Here is a 13,207-nt window from a genome sequence, read left to right on the forward strand (position 1 = left end):
GACTCAAAATGCATTTTAACTAACCATGTGTGGTAGATATCCAACTTATTAGAATGGATGACTAAACAGTGAAGTACAGCAAGTCTAAAGTTCAAAACTGCAATATTGGAAAGGTTAGTGAAATGGATTAATCATGACATTTAGTTAGTCTGTGAATGTAATTAGATCATCTCCTTTAATAAATTTACGATAAGAACTAATTTACACCATTCCTGTTACACAATGACAGTGAGTCACAGGGAAGTGAATACAATGCTCACCAATGAGGCACCTGAAGCAGTCAGTGGATTTTAATTAACCATACTAGTTCTCATGAAATAGCACAGCACAGGTGCACTTGTGACAAGAAGTGATCAAGTGTTATCTACAGAACCGTGAAGTGACACGGTGGCACTGCGGTAGAGACCCAGGTTAAATCCTGACTACGGGTGCTGTCTGTACTGAGTTTGTACGTTCTCCCTGTGACTGTGGGGGTTTCCCCGGGTGCTCCGGTTTCCTCCCAGACTCCAAAGATGTATAGTTTTGTAACTTCATTGGCTTCGGTAAAGAGTGTAAATTGTCCCCAGTGCAATTGTGGGATTGTGCAAGTGAATGGGGATTGCTGGCCGCCACGGACTCGGTGGGTCGAAAGGCCTGTTTCCACGTAGTATCTGAAAACTAAACCAAAAACTAAGTAAAGTATCTAAGCATTGGAACTGGAATTACACTGAAATTCAGTGGGGGCAGATTCTGCAGGAGGATGCTCTATTTACTCACAAAGTACTGGAATAACTCAGCAGGTCAGGCAGCGTCTCTGGAAGACATGGATTGGTGGCTTGTCGGGTCCAGCACGTTGTGTTTATTTTTTGTAAATCAGTTTCTGCAGTTTCTTGTGTCACTATTTACACTCTTGAGATTATGTTTAAATCGTATAAAGTTGCTGGAAGTGTAAACTGATCACAATTTATTAAAAATTCGAAATAAGAACAGAAATACTGAAAACACCCAGCAGACCAGGCAGCAGCTATGGAAAGAGAAACAGTTAATGTTTCTAAATCAGAAAAATAGATTTTTAAAACGTTAGCTTTGAGTCACAGAGAAGGGATAGCTAGGACAAAAGAAACATCTGGAATCTGGTGAGGTAAAATAGATTAATGGGGGCATTTGGAGGTTGATAACACTTGTCAATGTTGTGTGTCTCTAAACAGAAGGGTTTGGGATGTGCCCAGCAGGTTAGGATGGAATCAAGGAGATGGTTTGGAATGCAATCCATCCATGGCTAATTAAGAAAATTAATGATGGCTTCAAATGAAAAGGCATATCAAGCAATTAAGATTAATGGCAACCCAGATAATTGTAATGTTTTACTGAAGCCAGCAAAGAATGGTAGAAAAATAAATAAAGATGAAAAAGTTTTAAAATTATCTGCTATAAAATTATCTGCTATAAATATATCTCATATATTTATATATACTGCAGGTATATATATGTAAAGCTAAAGCAAACATTATCTCAGCTAAGACTGGGGAATTAATAATGGAAAATAAAGAAATTACAGCAATTCTGATTAATTAGTATAGATTGGTCTTCATGGTGGATAGCACTAAAGATATCCTGAAAATAATAGGTAAAACAAGAGATAAAAGGGAGGAACATAAAGTAATTACTATGGTTAGTGGAAAAAAAAGTTAAGTGAAATGATAGAGTTCCAGGCTGACAAATTTCTTGGATCTGATGACTACATCAGAGAATATTCAAAGGACAGATTTGCAGAGGTAGTGTGTACGTCGGGAGTAATCTACCAAAATATCTCTGCGGTGGTTCAAGGAAATCGGCAATTATAAAACTGCTATTTTGGAAAGCAAATGGAAAGCAGTAAACTATAAGCCTGTTAAACTAACATCCATCATTGCGAAAATTGCTGGCATCCATTATTAAAGAGATAATCGGAGAATACTTGGACAAGTATAACACAATCAACAATAGCCTAGATGGCTTTAGAAAAGAGAAATGTTGTTCAATGTGTTGTTAGAGTTCTTTGAGGATGTAACAACCTAGTTGGAAGATATAGTGAATGTTGATTGCAAAAGCATTCGATAAGATGTCATGTAAAAGATTATTGCTAAAGAGCACAATGGGTTGAGGGTAATGGCATTGACAAGGGGATTGGTTAACTAACGCAAAAGAGATTCAAGATAAATGGGTTAATACCAGTTATATGACACAAGAATAAATGATGGAGCTTCAACTATTTATAACCTACATCAACAAACTTGTATAAAAGAAGAGTGTCCTGTGGCCTTTTTTTTCTGATGGTATTGGTATTAATTTATTATTGTCACATGCACCCAGATACAGTAGAGAACTTTGTTTTGCTACTATGCAGGCAAATCGTTATACAAGTAAAAGAGATAGTGCAAAAGAGAAAAATACACATGGTGCAGAATATGGTGTTATAGCGTCATAGAGTCATACAGCATGAAAACAGGCCCTTTGGCCCAACTTGCCCACAATGTGGTGTTGTAGCCATAGAGAAAATGCAGTTTTTTTCTTTTAAGTGCAAAGACCGCAACTAGGTAGACTGGAAGATTAGGAATTCATGCTTAAGATATGATACCAAGATAGATGAATTAGCAGCTTCGGAGTAGCTCAAAGATTCTCCAAAGGAATAGGGTTGTGATAGGGCAAGAAGTTGGCAGAAGGAAATATGATATGATATGGAAAATCTTGCTGGGTTTCAGATAGGCAACTGGTGCTAATTAAAAACTTAATTAGAAATATTCATATTTGAATAGCCTTGAGGTGAAAAAAATGAAGTTAATTATCATTGCTGAACACGCCTGCATTGACCTCGGTTTTAATTTGAATCTTATAAACAAAACATCTAAGAATTTTACTAAAAGAGTTGGCATTTTCCATGCATTTACAAATGGCTCAGATAGCTATGATATTACTTTTTTAACTAACTTTAAGCAAATGTTATTCGTTATAATTTTTGAATATTTTGCTATAAAGTGACACTACAAAGAAAACCTTGTGAAAGGCCAACAGGACTTTAAAACCAGATGTGGATTACTGAACATGCAAATCTTGTATGGTTAAAAGTTTTAAATCCCACTTTCAAAATTATGTTCACATCAGTTTAGCAGCCCCTTGCAACAGAAATACTACGTAGATAAACCTTGTTATTACAGACCACAGAAGGGGGGACCGGTGTCCATTATTGTCGATTGTCCACTGCAGCACAGAACGTCACGGGAGATCCTTTTTCACTGTGGCTATCCTTCTGTACATCCTTCTGTCATGGGGTAGACTGACTCCCCTTCTCCCTCCCTCCCCAATCTTTGCACATCCCCAATCCTGGACATTCCACTCGTCACTTCCATTTCATGTTTCATGTATCTTGTTGTGTTTTAAGACTGTTGGCAGACCAATTTCCCTCCTGGGATAAATAAAGTTCTACCGTATCGCATCGTATAGTACCGTAACCGAGTAAGGGATTTGCTCCAACCGCCAAGAGGTCACTCTGTGCAAATATGAGTTGTTTTCAAATACAATGTTCTTTTTAACAGCTAATAATGTATTTTTGCAAGCTAAAAATACTAAAGCCTGTTTGTTACATTGTTTAATAGAGTATCATTGTAGATCGAAGCAATTGCTTAGCAGTTTCAATGGCCTCCTCCATTGTAACTAGCAGCTTGAGTTCTTAGAGACGGGTTGTCTGATTACTGTGGGGACGAGTGGTCTGCTATAACTGAAATCCGTTATAAAGAGGTCCATAATAAGGAGGATAAACCATATCTAGAATGCAAACTAGTCAGCATTATTTGTTTTTTATAATGGAGCTATTCTCAGCATTTCTGCTTTATAATTTCGCCAACTGTTGAACCTAAGAGCCACAAGAGAACTTGAAAATAAAGACATTGTAGGTCATCGCGATATATTATTGTCCTGTGTACCTGCATCGACATTCAGCAAGCAGCTCAGGAGGATCTGGGCAACACACCGATGATAAACTTGCACATGCAACTGTTAATTCAAACTGAAGGCTGAAACAAGCTGTCTCATTAGTTACAGCAGATGGATCAGAATTAATGACTGAATAACCAAGTTTTAATTTCCCAAAAGCCAAACAGAGCTGAAAATTTTTCACAGTACGACTTGAAAAATCAACAGCAAAAGAGACAATCTCCATCTGTCATCCCAAATGCCTACACCCTTCCAACTACTCACAGCTCAATGCTCCCAGTTAGTACTATTTTAATGCAAAGGAAAATAAAAACCTGATCTGTCTCAACAATGATCCCACCAGAAAATTAAAAAAACACCAGGCTCCATAGTATAACAATATAACTAAAATAACTTCAGAAAGATCTGCACGGAAATTATATTTATAAGCCAACTACCGTACCATTCAAAAACACAAAATAAAGAAAGGGGCAGCAGGGTGACACAGAGGTAGAGTTGATGCCTTAAAGCGCCAGGGACCCAGGTTCTATCCTGACCACGGGTGCTGTCTGTACAACGTTTGTACGTTCTTCCCGTGATCTGTGTGGGTTTCCTCTGGGTGCTCTAGTTTCCTCCCACACTCCAATGACATACAGGTTTGTAGGTGCATTGGCTTCGGTAAAATTATAAATCATCCCTAGTGTGTGTAGGATAGCGTTAGTGTACGGGGATCGCTGGTAAGTGTGAACTCGGTTGGCTGAAGGGCTCGTTTCCGCGCTGTACCTCTAAACTAAAATGATATAATAGCTGAAGCCACTTTAAATAATACTAAATGTAAAATAAAATATGAAATTGGGACAGTACAAACATAATTTCAAGAGCCTTGTCAAGACTCCATGGAATGCAAGCTTCAATAAGATCATGTCATTATCCGAAGTACTATTAGCCCAACCAACATCCAAGACATTAATACAGATTGCAAATAGTTCCAATCCCAGCATTTGGATTTAAGCATTTTTCTAATTATAGTCAATGGTCTCACACAGACACAAGTAACTACAAATGCTGTTTCACAAAAAAAGGACACAGTGCTGATTTAACTCAATGGATTAGTCAGTATCTCTGGAGAACATGGATAAGCCATGTTTCGGGTCAGGTCTGAAGAAAGGTCTTGACCTTAAACGTTGCCTATGCATGTTTTCCACAGATGCTCTATGACACAGCATTTGAATTTGTTAAGCTGGAAAGCGTGCAGAGAAGATTTAGAGGGCGTTCCAGGGCTCAAGGACCTGAGCTAAAGTAAGAAGTTGGGCAGGGGAGGGCTTTATTCCGAGGACCAAAGGAGAATCAGGGGTGATATTAGAAGTGTGTAAAATCACAAGGGGGATAGATAGAATCAACGGGGAATCAAGAACCGGAGGACATCAATTTAAGGTGAGTGGAGAAAGATTTAACAGGAACCTGACGGTGAACTTTTTCACGAGGTTGGTGGGTATATGGAAAGAGCTGCCAGAGGAGGTCATTTAGCAGACACTATAACAACTTTTAAAAGATGTTTTGAACAAGTACATGGATAGGAAAGGTTTAGAAGGATGTGGGCCTAATGCAAGCAGGTGGGATTTGTGTCGATGGGGCATCTTGGTCAGCAAGGACAAGTTGGATCGGAGTGCCTTTTTCCGTGCAGTGTGACTCTATGACTATAAGCCCCTGAGTTACTTCTGTACTTTGTGTCATTTGATGTAGTCAATAGGCTAAGTGGTCTGTAAATCCTGGTAAAGCGGCAGTTTTATTTTAAAATTCTGGTCCAATCGTCCTCATGTCTTGAATAGAACAAATGCGATTTTACAAAATCCATTGGGACATTTTATAGGGAACTGAAAGACAATGATCAAGCAATGCATTACCGACAGACATTTCTTGCAAGACCCCAAGATGTAGGCTATCAAGTCAAGGGAAGTTGTCAGTTTATTAGTTTCATAGAGTCGGAGTTGCTGACAACATTAACTTTCAGGAACGCTTCAAAGGAACAAAAACAGATGGAGAATTGGGCAGATTTAGAAAAATTTCAACTTGAAACATTGCACTAATTCCATGCATGCAGTGCTAATGAACTTCATGCTTCATGTAGAATTATCATTTTTAAACATATGGAAACCTTTCTAAAAGTCAGGAATAAAAATATACTACAAGATATTAAAGAGGAGAGTATAAATTGGATCCTCGTGTCCAAATCATGTACCAGGCATAAAATAATTATCTGGAGCAAAACTGTAAAGTTCACTCAATTTTCTTTGAGTTCCTTTCTCAAATTTGTATGAACTTCCTATCCTTCACACAACTCCATTTGGGATAAATGAGTAGGTTTTCAGAGTGAGTTTTTAAGAAACTCCATACCAACAGTACATTGAGTCATTGAGGTATAAGCACAGAAAATAGGTTTTTGGCCCAACTCTTCGTTACTGAACAAACTATCCTCCTGAGTTGACACAATTTACCTGCATTTAGCCCATATTCCCCCCCACCCCCTCTTCACCATGTACCTATCCAGATGTCTTTTAAACACTGTAATTATACCAGCCTCAACCACCCTCTGGCAGTTCATTCTTCATACCCACCATCCTCTGTGAGAAAAAATTGCCCCTCCAGTCTGCTTACGTCTTTCCAATCTCACCCTAAATCTCTGTCCTCCAGTTTTAGACTCCCCTACCCTGGCAATAAGACTGTGACCACTCACCTTATCTATGCTCCTCATGATTGTAAATACCTATATCAGGTCATCGCTCAGTCTCCTATGCTCCGGGGTAAAAAAACAATCTCTCCACCAAAGTAAATCTTTTAAATGCATAGCATTTTTCACTGCAAAAGTACAAAAAAACTATTCAAAAGTGGAATCTGTTGCCAAGATCCTTCATCGGTCAGAGTATTGAGTATAGAAGTTGGGAGGTCATGTTGCGGTTATATAAGATGTCGGTGAGGTTGCATTTAGATTATTGTGTTCAGTTCTGGGCACCATGTTATAGGAAAGATGTTGTCAAGCTGGAAAGGGCACAGAGAAGATTTATGAGGTTGTTGCCAGAACTCGAGGGTCTGACCTATAGGGAGAGGTTGAGTAGGCTGGGATTCTATTCCTTGGAGCGTAGGAGAGAGGGGTGAGAGAGATATAATATCATGAGAGGAATAGATCGGGTAGATGGAGAGAGTCTCTTGCCCTGAGTAGGTGAATTGAGTACCAGAAGACATAAGTTTAAGGTGAAGCGGAAAAGGTTTAATAGGAATCTGAGGGGTAAAATTTTCACACAAAGGGTGGTGGATGTATGGAACGAGCTGCCAGAGGAGGTAGTTGAGGCAGGAACTGCTGCAATATTTAAGAAACAATTCGACAGGAACATGGATAGGACAGGTTTAGAGGGATATGGGCTAAATGCAGGCAGGTGGGACTAGTGTAGCTAGGACATGCTGGCCGGTGTGGGCAAGTTTGGCCGAAGGGCCTGTTTCCACAGTGTACTACTTTATGATGATGAATGCCAAAGAGGAGGAACAATCCCTGATGATAAATTATTATTCATTTATAACATGGTGAATCAGCACATTATTTCCTGACATATGTTTTTCACACTGTAAGGCAATTGAAGTGCTTACAAAAGTAAACTTTATTCATGCACAGGGGAATCTATGGCAATATTTGTTTCTACATCGTTCTTTACATTATTTCTGGATTGTAATGAGAGTTCCCACTAGAAATAAATCTCAGAGCATAAAGCAGATATCCACAGCATGAGTGGGAATGATCTACTCAGCAAAAATTAAAACACTTGAAGCAGATGGTAACTCCAAACAACCTTATTGTAAATTCTGTTCTTTATCTGCATATTGTATACAAATTATATATAGATCAATTGGGAGAATTTAAGTTTTAACTTCTCTCTTGATGGGGATATATGATTTATCTTTTAACTTTCTGCAACTATAATTTATTAGAAATTATATTAACCATGTTCTAAATGGTAATGAAATTTTAGATGTAAAAAGAAGTCCATTTTATGTTCATACAGATTAATTCTGTTCTCTGCTTGAACAAGATATAAAAATTGTTATAATATCAAAACATAATTTAAGGGCCTGTCCCACTTTAGGCGATTTTAAGGCGACTGTCGGCGACTGTCAAAGTCGTAGCAGATCGCCGAACTTTTCTTTTACCCGACGACAATGACCACGACAATGCTGAGTCAGGTCGACATTACACCGTCTTCGGAAACATCGCAAAATTCCCACGCTGTCAATGCTTCTCCGAAGTCCTAATCTTCGCTGAAATCACTGACAAGTCGGTAAGTATTTGAGAGTTTTGAACTATAACATCTTGTATGGGTTACTTAAAAACCAAGCATCACTGTAACAAGGCATAAACTGGATTTACTTCCCGTTTACTAATAGCTGTATTAAAAAAAAAAATTTAAAAAGTGGTTAAGTGGATTTTTGTGAAAAGTGTGTGGGCATTCTTTGAAAATGTACAGGAGATGCATATCTGGTTTCTGGGTTGCATATCTGAGTTGGGAGCCCACTTTAAATGTAATGGCTGATGGCCATAAACACCGCAAAATTCCCACGCTTACCTGACTGTCAAACTGTCGCCTCCAATCTACCTGTCAAATATTCTGACGGTAAATAAATTGGTTAAACACAATCATTTTATAGTATTTTGAAATGACTTTACTTATTTTAATATAATATGCTTCTAAATGCATCTAAGAGAACCTAGCAAACCTGGGGACAGCAGGCGACAGCGCCCGCAATAAGCAACGATACCTGGCGACAAGCCAGCTGTCGCCGAGAAATTTCACTCCGGACGATTTCTCAGCGATGCGCTGAGATCCACTATGATTCTTGGAAGACTCCTCACGATCATGCCCGCGACACCCGGCAAACTGTCGGCAACAGCCTAGTCGCCAGCAGTCGCCTTAAAATCGCCTAAAGTGGGACAGGCCCTTTAATCTACATCTAAATATTCCAATTTTTGTCACAAATATGCAAACTCCAAAAGTTACAAGAAAAATCATTACCTGATGTCCTTCCTTCAGTTTTGCCAGAACCTTTTCATAACAAATTTCTTCCATATCGTGTAGCTGTTGCATCTATAAATCAAGAAAATTAATTATGTGATTTTAATAAGTGTTTTAAGTTTCCTGTGTTTCCAAAGTGAGGAAAACACTGACAAATGAATAATCCTTGTCACAGTCACCAGGATGACATCCACCAGCCAGAGATAGCACATTATGGATTTGGTAAGAAGGAGAGAGTGTAACAGTCAAGCATTTTTGCAAACCAAGAGCATATTAGATAAGTGTGCACATTCTTTTTTTAAATATTGAAAATATACTGTCTTGTGCAAAAACATTTTTTTCATTTACACTCTATGCTATTGAACAAGGGTAATAGTTTAAGGCAATTAAAAGCTCTGCTGCATCTGCCTACTCACTCAAACTGTCCAAGTCACCCTGCAACTTCCTAGCATCCTCTTCACAGTTCACACTGCTACCCAGCTTTCTGTCATCTGCAAATTTGCTAGTGTTACTTTTAATTTCATCATCTAAATCATTCATATATATTGTAAATAGTTGCGGCCCAGCACCGAGTCTTGCGTCACTCCACACACCACTGCCTGCCATTCTGACAGGGACCCGTTTATTCCTACTCTGTTTCCTGTCTGCCAACCAAATCTCTATCCATATCAATACCCTATCCCCGATACCATGTGGTCTAATTTTGCCCATTAATCTCCTGTGTGGGGCCTTATCAAAGACTTTCTGAAAGTCCAGATACACTACATCCACTGGGATGAAGGGGAATGAGAACAAAGACAATGGAATGGGCTCAATCCAATTTTTGTGTTTGGTCCCGACATATGCAAACAGGACACGTTTGTGCTTAAATGAAGCAGGAGAAATTAAGCCCAAGAGCTTTCAATGCCACAAAATGGATGATAATGAAGTGACTGAGATACATAATCAGGTTAAAGTTTAGTAATTTGGATAACATCATTTTAACTTAACATAAGCCAGGCATCTTAGCTCATTCATTTTACATCTGGATATATTGCAAGGGAACTGACATTTTTCTATCTCCATGGTTAACTGAGGGTTGATCAACTGCAACTAGAATTGAAATTGCATTTCACTTGTCAATTGAGACACCCGTGTTAATTTTAATGGAGCAATTTTTGCCAAATTACCCTGTATCCAGAGGCAGCAGTCCAACTGAAACTGTCTGAATTACATAATAAAGATTGATAAAGTATTTGTCTATTCTTTTACATGAAATGTAAAACAATTTCATTGTTACAGATTTTGATCCAAAATTTCAAGAGATATATTTTAGAAGAAAGAATAAAAAGTTTAGTTTAGTTTATTGTCACATGTACTGAGATGCAGCAAAAAGGTTTTGTCCCGTGCTAACCAGTAAAAAGTAATATAAATGAATTGATATAATTTTAAAGAGTATATAGGGAGAGTAAAACCTAAGGTTGCACATACACAATACAAGGCAGCAAAAGTGGTGAGAAATCAGCCAAAAAAGCACACTTCTAAGTCAAATGGTTCCAGAAGTTTAGTCTACTCTAAACTCTTAGCATAGAGCATAGGGTAACAAGAAGGTTATGTTTAACATGAAAAAAATGTTAAGATTTAATTTGTCAAAAAATGTACAGTTTTTGATAAAATAAATAAGGAAGATATGTTTTTTTAATTGAGAAAAAGGGATATCTAGAGGGTAACTGTAATCTTTATGTTCCAAACATTTCTGAGACCTGGTCAACCTACAGTAGACATTGCTGGGCAGTGGAAAAGGATTTTAAAAAACAAACTCTGCAAAATTCTCCAAAGTCACCGGACGGAATGTGAACCAACTTCTGTGGTTCCTGGGAATCTCTGGCGCATGACTGCTCAACATGATGGTATTGAGATCCTTGAGGCACCTGGGGCATATCGAGCCCCTGTGTGAGCAATGGAAGGAGCAGATCACCGTTTAAACTACCCATCCACTACCCGCCGACTGCCCCATTTCTGAAAAAGCCTGATGTTCCAACACAAATCTCTTAGCCCACTTTGGAATCCACAAAACTAGAGTTAGTGCAAGTTATCCTTGATTGCAAGGGATTGTCCAAGAAGCAGGTGGCTCGCACCAGTGACAGTGCCTCTACAGGCTTCTGGGACTTGTGGCTCATTGTTGGTCAGTCATTCAACAAATATCACCAAAGCTATTTTTTTGTGTCTGGGGTTTAGCGCTTACAAATTAATTACTAACATTGTGCTGAAGCGTTCCTTCTCATTACACATTTTTCTATTTAATTCCAAAAACTCTGTGCCACAATCGTCCTTCCTCAGAAAAGAAGATGAAGTGGGATCACCACCAGTCACATCTTTGCACCCCTTTCTGCCTTCCGCAGAGCCCACTCACTCCACAACGTCTTGGTTCACTCATCCCTTTCCCACCCAAACCACTCCCTCCCCAATATACGTTAAAAGTTATTTTCTACACAAAAGCAGCAAAAATAAATATCTGTTCTAACTCTGTTCTCCCCAAACCCTTTCATTCAGGATAGTCTCATAAAATTGCTTCCAAATTCTGAAACAACTTTAACCTCATTTTATTTTTACAGGAAACGTGGCCCTTACCTTATTTGATGCTTTTACTCCAATGAACGTCTGGCTTAGAGGTACTGGTCGAAACCGCCCATCAAAGAAGAAAAGTCCAATGAATGGATTCACATGAAGAAAATTGGCCACATCAAGATAATTGGGAAGAGTAGCTGACAAACCAAGAATTCTGATCATACTCTGCGTTGATTCAACCTTGAAAGAGGAAAACAGAAAAATAATTAATTTTTTTAACATTTCCAGCTGATGCCTATTTCTGAGGTAACAGGTGTGTTCAGAATAACTTTTGGTGCACTTTAAATGTAACTGTATCTCCCAAAATTAGCAACAGGTGCATTAATCCTCACATAAATAGCTGCATGCTCTCTAGAAAATTAATATAGGTCACAATCACTTTTATACATTATGTAAAAAATGATGCAAGGTGAAGATGGTTTTAATATTATTACAACATATATTATGGATCTGCAATCAAAACAAAATCTACAGGTTAGTAGGAACCATCTTTAAATGAAATAAAACAACTTTAAGAAACACGTTGGTAAACGGAGACATGAATTGCACAGAACTATCTAGTACCCCACAGTGAGTAACCTGTACCACTCTGTTCAGGTTAAGAATTTCTATTATTTTGTTGCCTAGTTATTTTAAAATCTTGATTTCATTTTCAGAGAAGTTTCATCCAAAAAGCCTCTATTGCATTACATGTATATTTAATCAGTGTGTTATATTTATAAATCAGGCTTACAGACATTATCTGCCCTTATTTTACAAGATAATCTATTTCACATCAGTTATTGTCTGAAAATAGGACACGTAGAAAATATATCAATATTTCATTATGTGCTAAAAATCACTTAAAAGTTCCTGTGTGTAAAATATGCACCCAGGTGCACAGACTTTGAGATTCGCTTCCTTCTTAGAGATTTCTATGCATCCCTCATTCTTCTACTCTCCAAGGACCACAGACCAAATTTAAAGGTAAGAGAAGTACGTTAGCATGAATTGAAAACCGGCTATTACATAGGAAACAGTGGGAATAAAAGGGAACCTTTTCAGGCTGGAGGGATGTTATGAGTACCCCAGAGATTGATTCAAAGGGAATAGCAGATGTAAATCTATAAAGTTCTAAAGAACTGGATCTGTGCTCTTCCCTCTGCAATTGGATCCTCGACTTTCTCATCAGCAGACTTCAATTAGTTTGAATTGGCCACAACACTTCCTCCTTGATGACCATAAGGACAAGAGCAGCTCAAAGATGTGTGCTCATTCCCCTGTACTACTCTCCCGACACCCATGACTATGTAGCCAGAGGCGGCTTCGACACCATGTTTAAATATGTCGATAGTACCACTGTTGTTGAATGAATAACAGGTAATGACTCAGGTTCGATCCTGACTACGGGTGCTGTACTGTAAGGAGTTTGTACGTTCTCCCCGTGACCTGCGTGGGTTTTCTCCGAGATCTTCGGTTTCCTCCCACACTCCAAAGACGTACAGGTATGTAAAAATTGTCCCTAGTGTGTAGGATAGTGTTAATAGTGTTAGTGTGCGGGGATCGCTGGGCGGCGCGGACTTGGTGGGCCGAAAAGGCCTGTTTCCGCGCTGTATATATATGATATATGATATGAT

At 38.5% G+C, this 13,207-nt stretch overlaps 1 protein-coding gene across 3 annotated transcripts in view; it reads right to left on the reverse strand.

Annotated features, from left to right (window-relative positions):
* Nucleotides 1–13,207, reverse strand: part of ascc3 (activating signal cointegrator 1 complex subunit 3) — a 328,254-nt gene that overhangs the window by 212,274 nt on the left and 102,773 nt on the right. For all 3 annotated transcript variants that reach the window (XR_013547292.1, XM_078399847.1, XM_078399848.1), the window contains exons 12-13: nt 11,595–11,771; nt 8,985–9,056 (exon numbers count right to left, since the gene is read on the reverse strand). Coding sequence is in view for 2 of the 3 variants with exons in the window: in XM_078399847.1 (XP_078255973.1) it covers nt 8,985–9,056; nt 11,595–11,771 (249 nt within the window). In the remaining variant the exon portion in view is untranslated. The remainder of the gene's footprint in view (nt 1–8,984; nt 9,057–11,594; nt 11,772–13,207) is intronic.

Source organism: Rhinoraja longicauda, chromosome 5 (assembly GCF_053455715.1).
Source record: "Rhinoraja longicauda isolate Sanriku21f chromosome 5, sRhiLon1.1, whole genome shotgun sequence".
Lineage (NCBI taxonomy): Eukaryota > Metazoa > Chordata > Chondrichthyes > Rajiformes > Arhynchobatidae > Rhinoraja > Rhinoraja longicauda.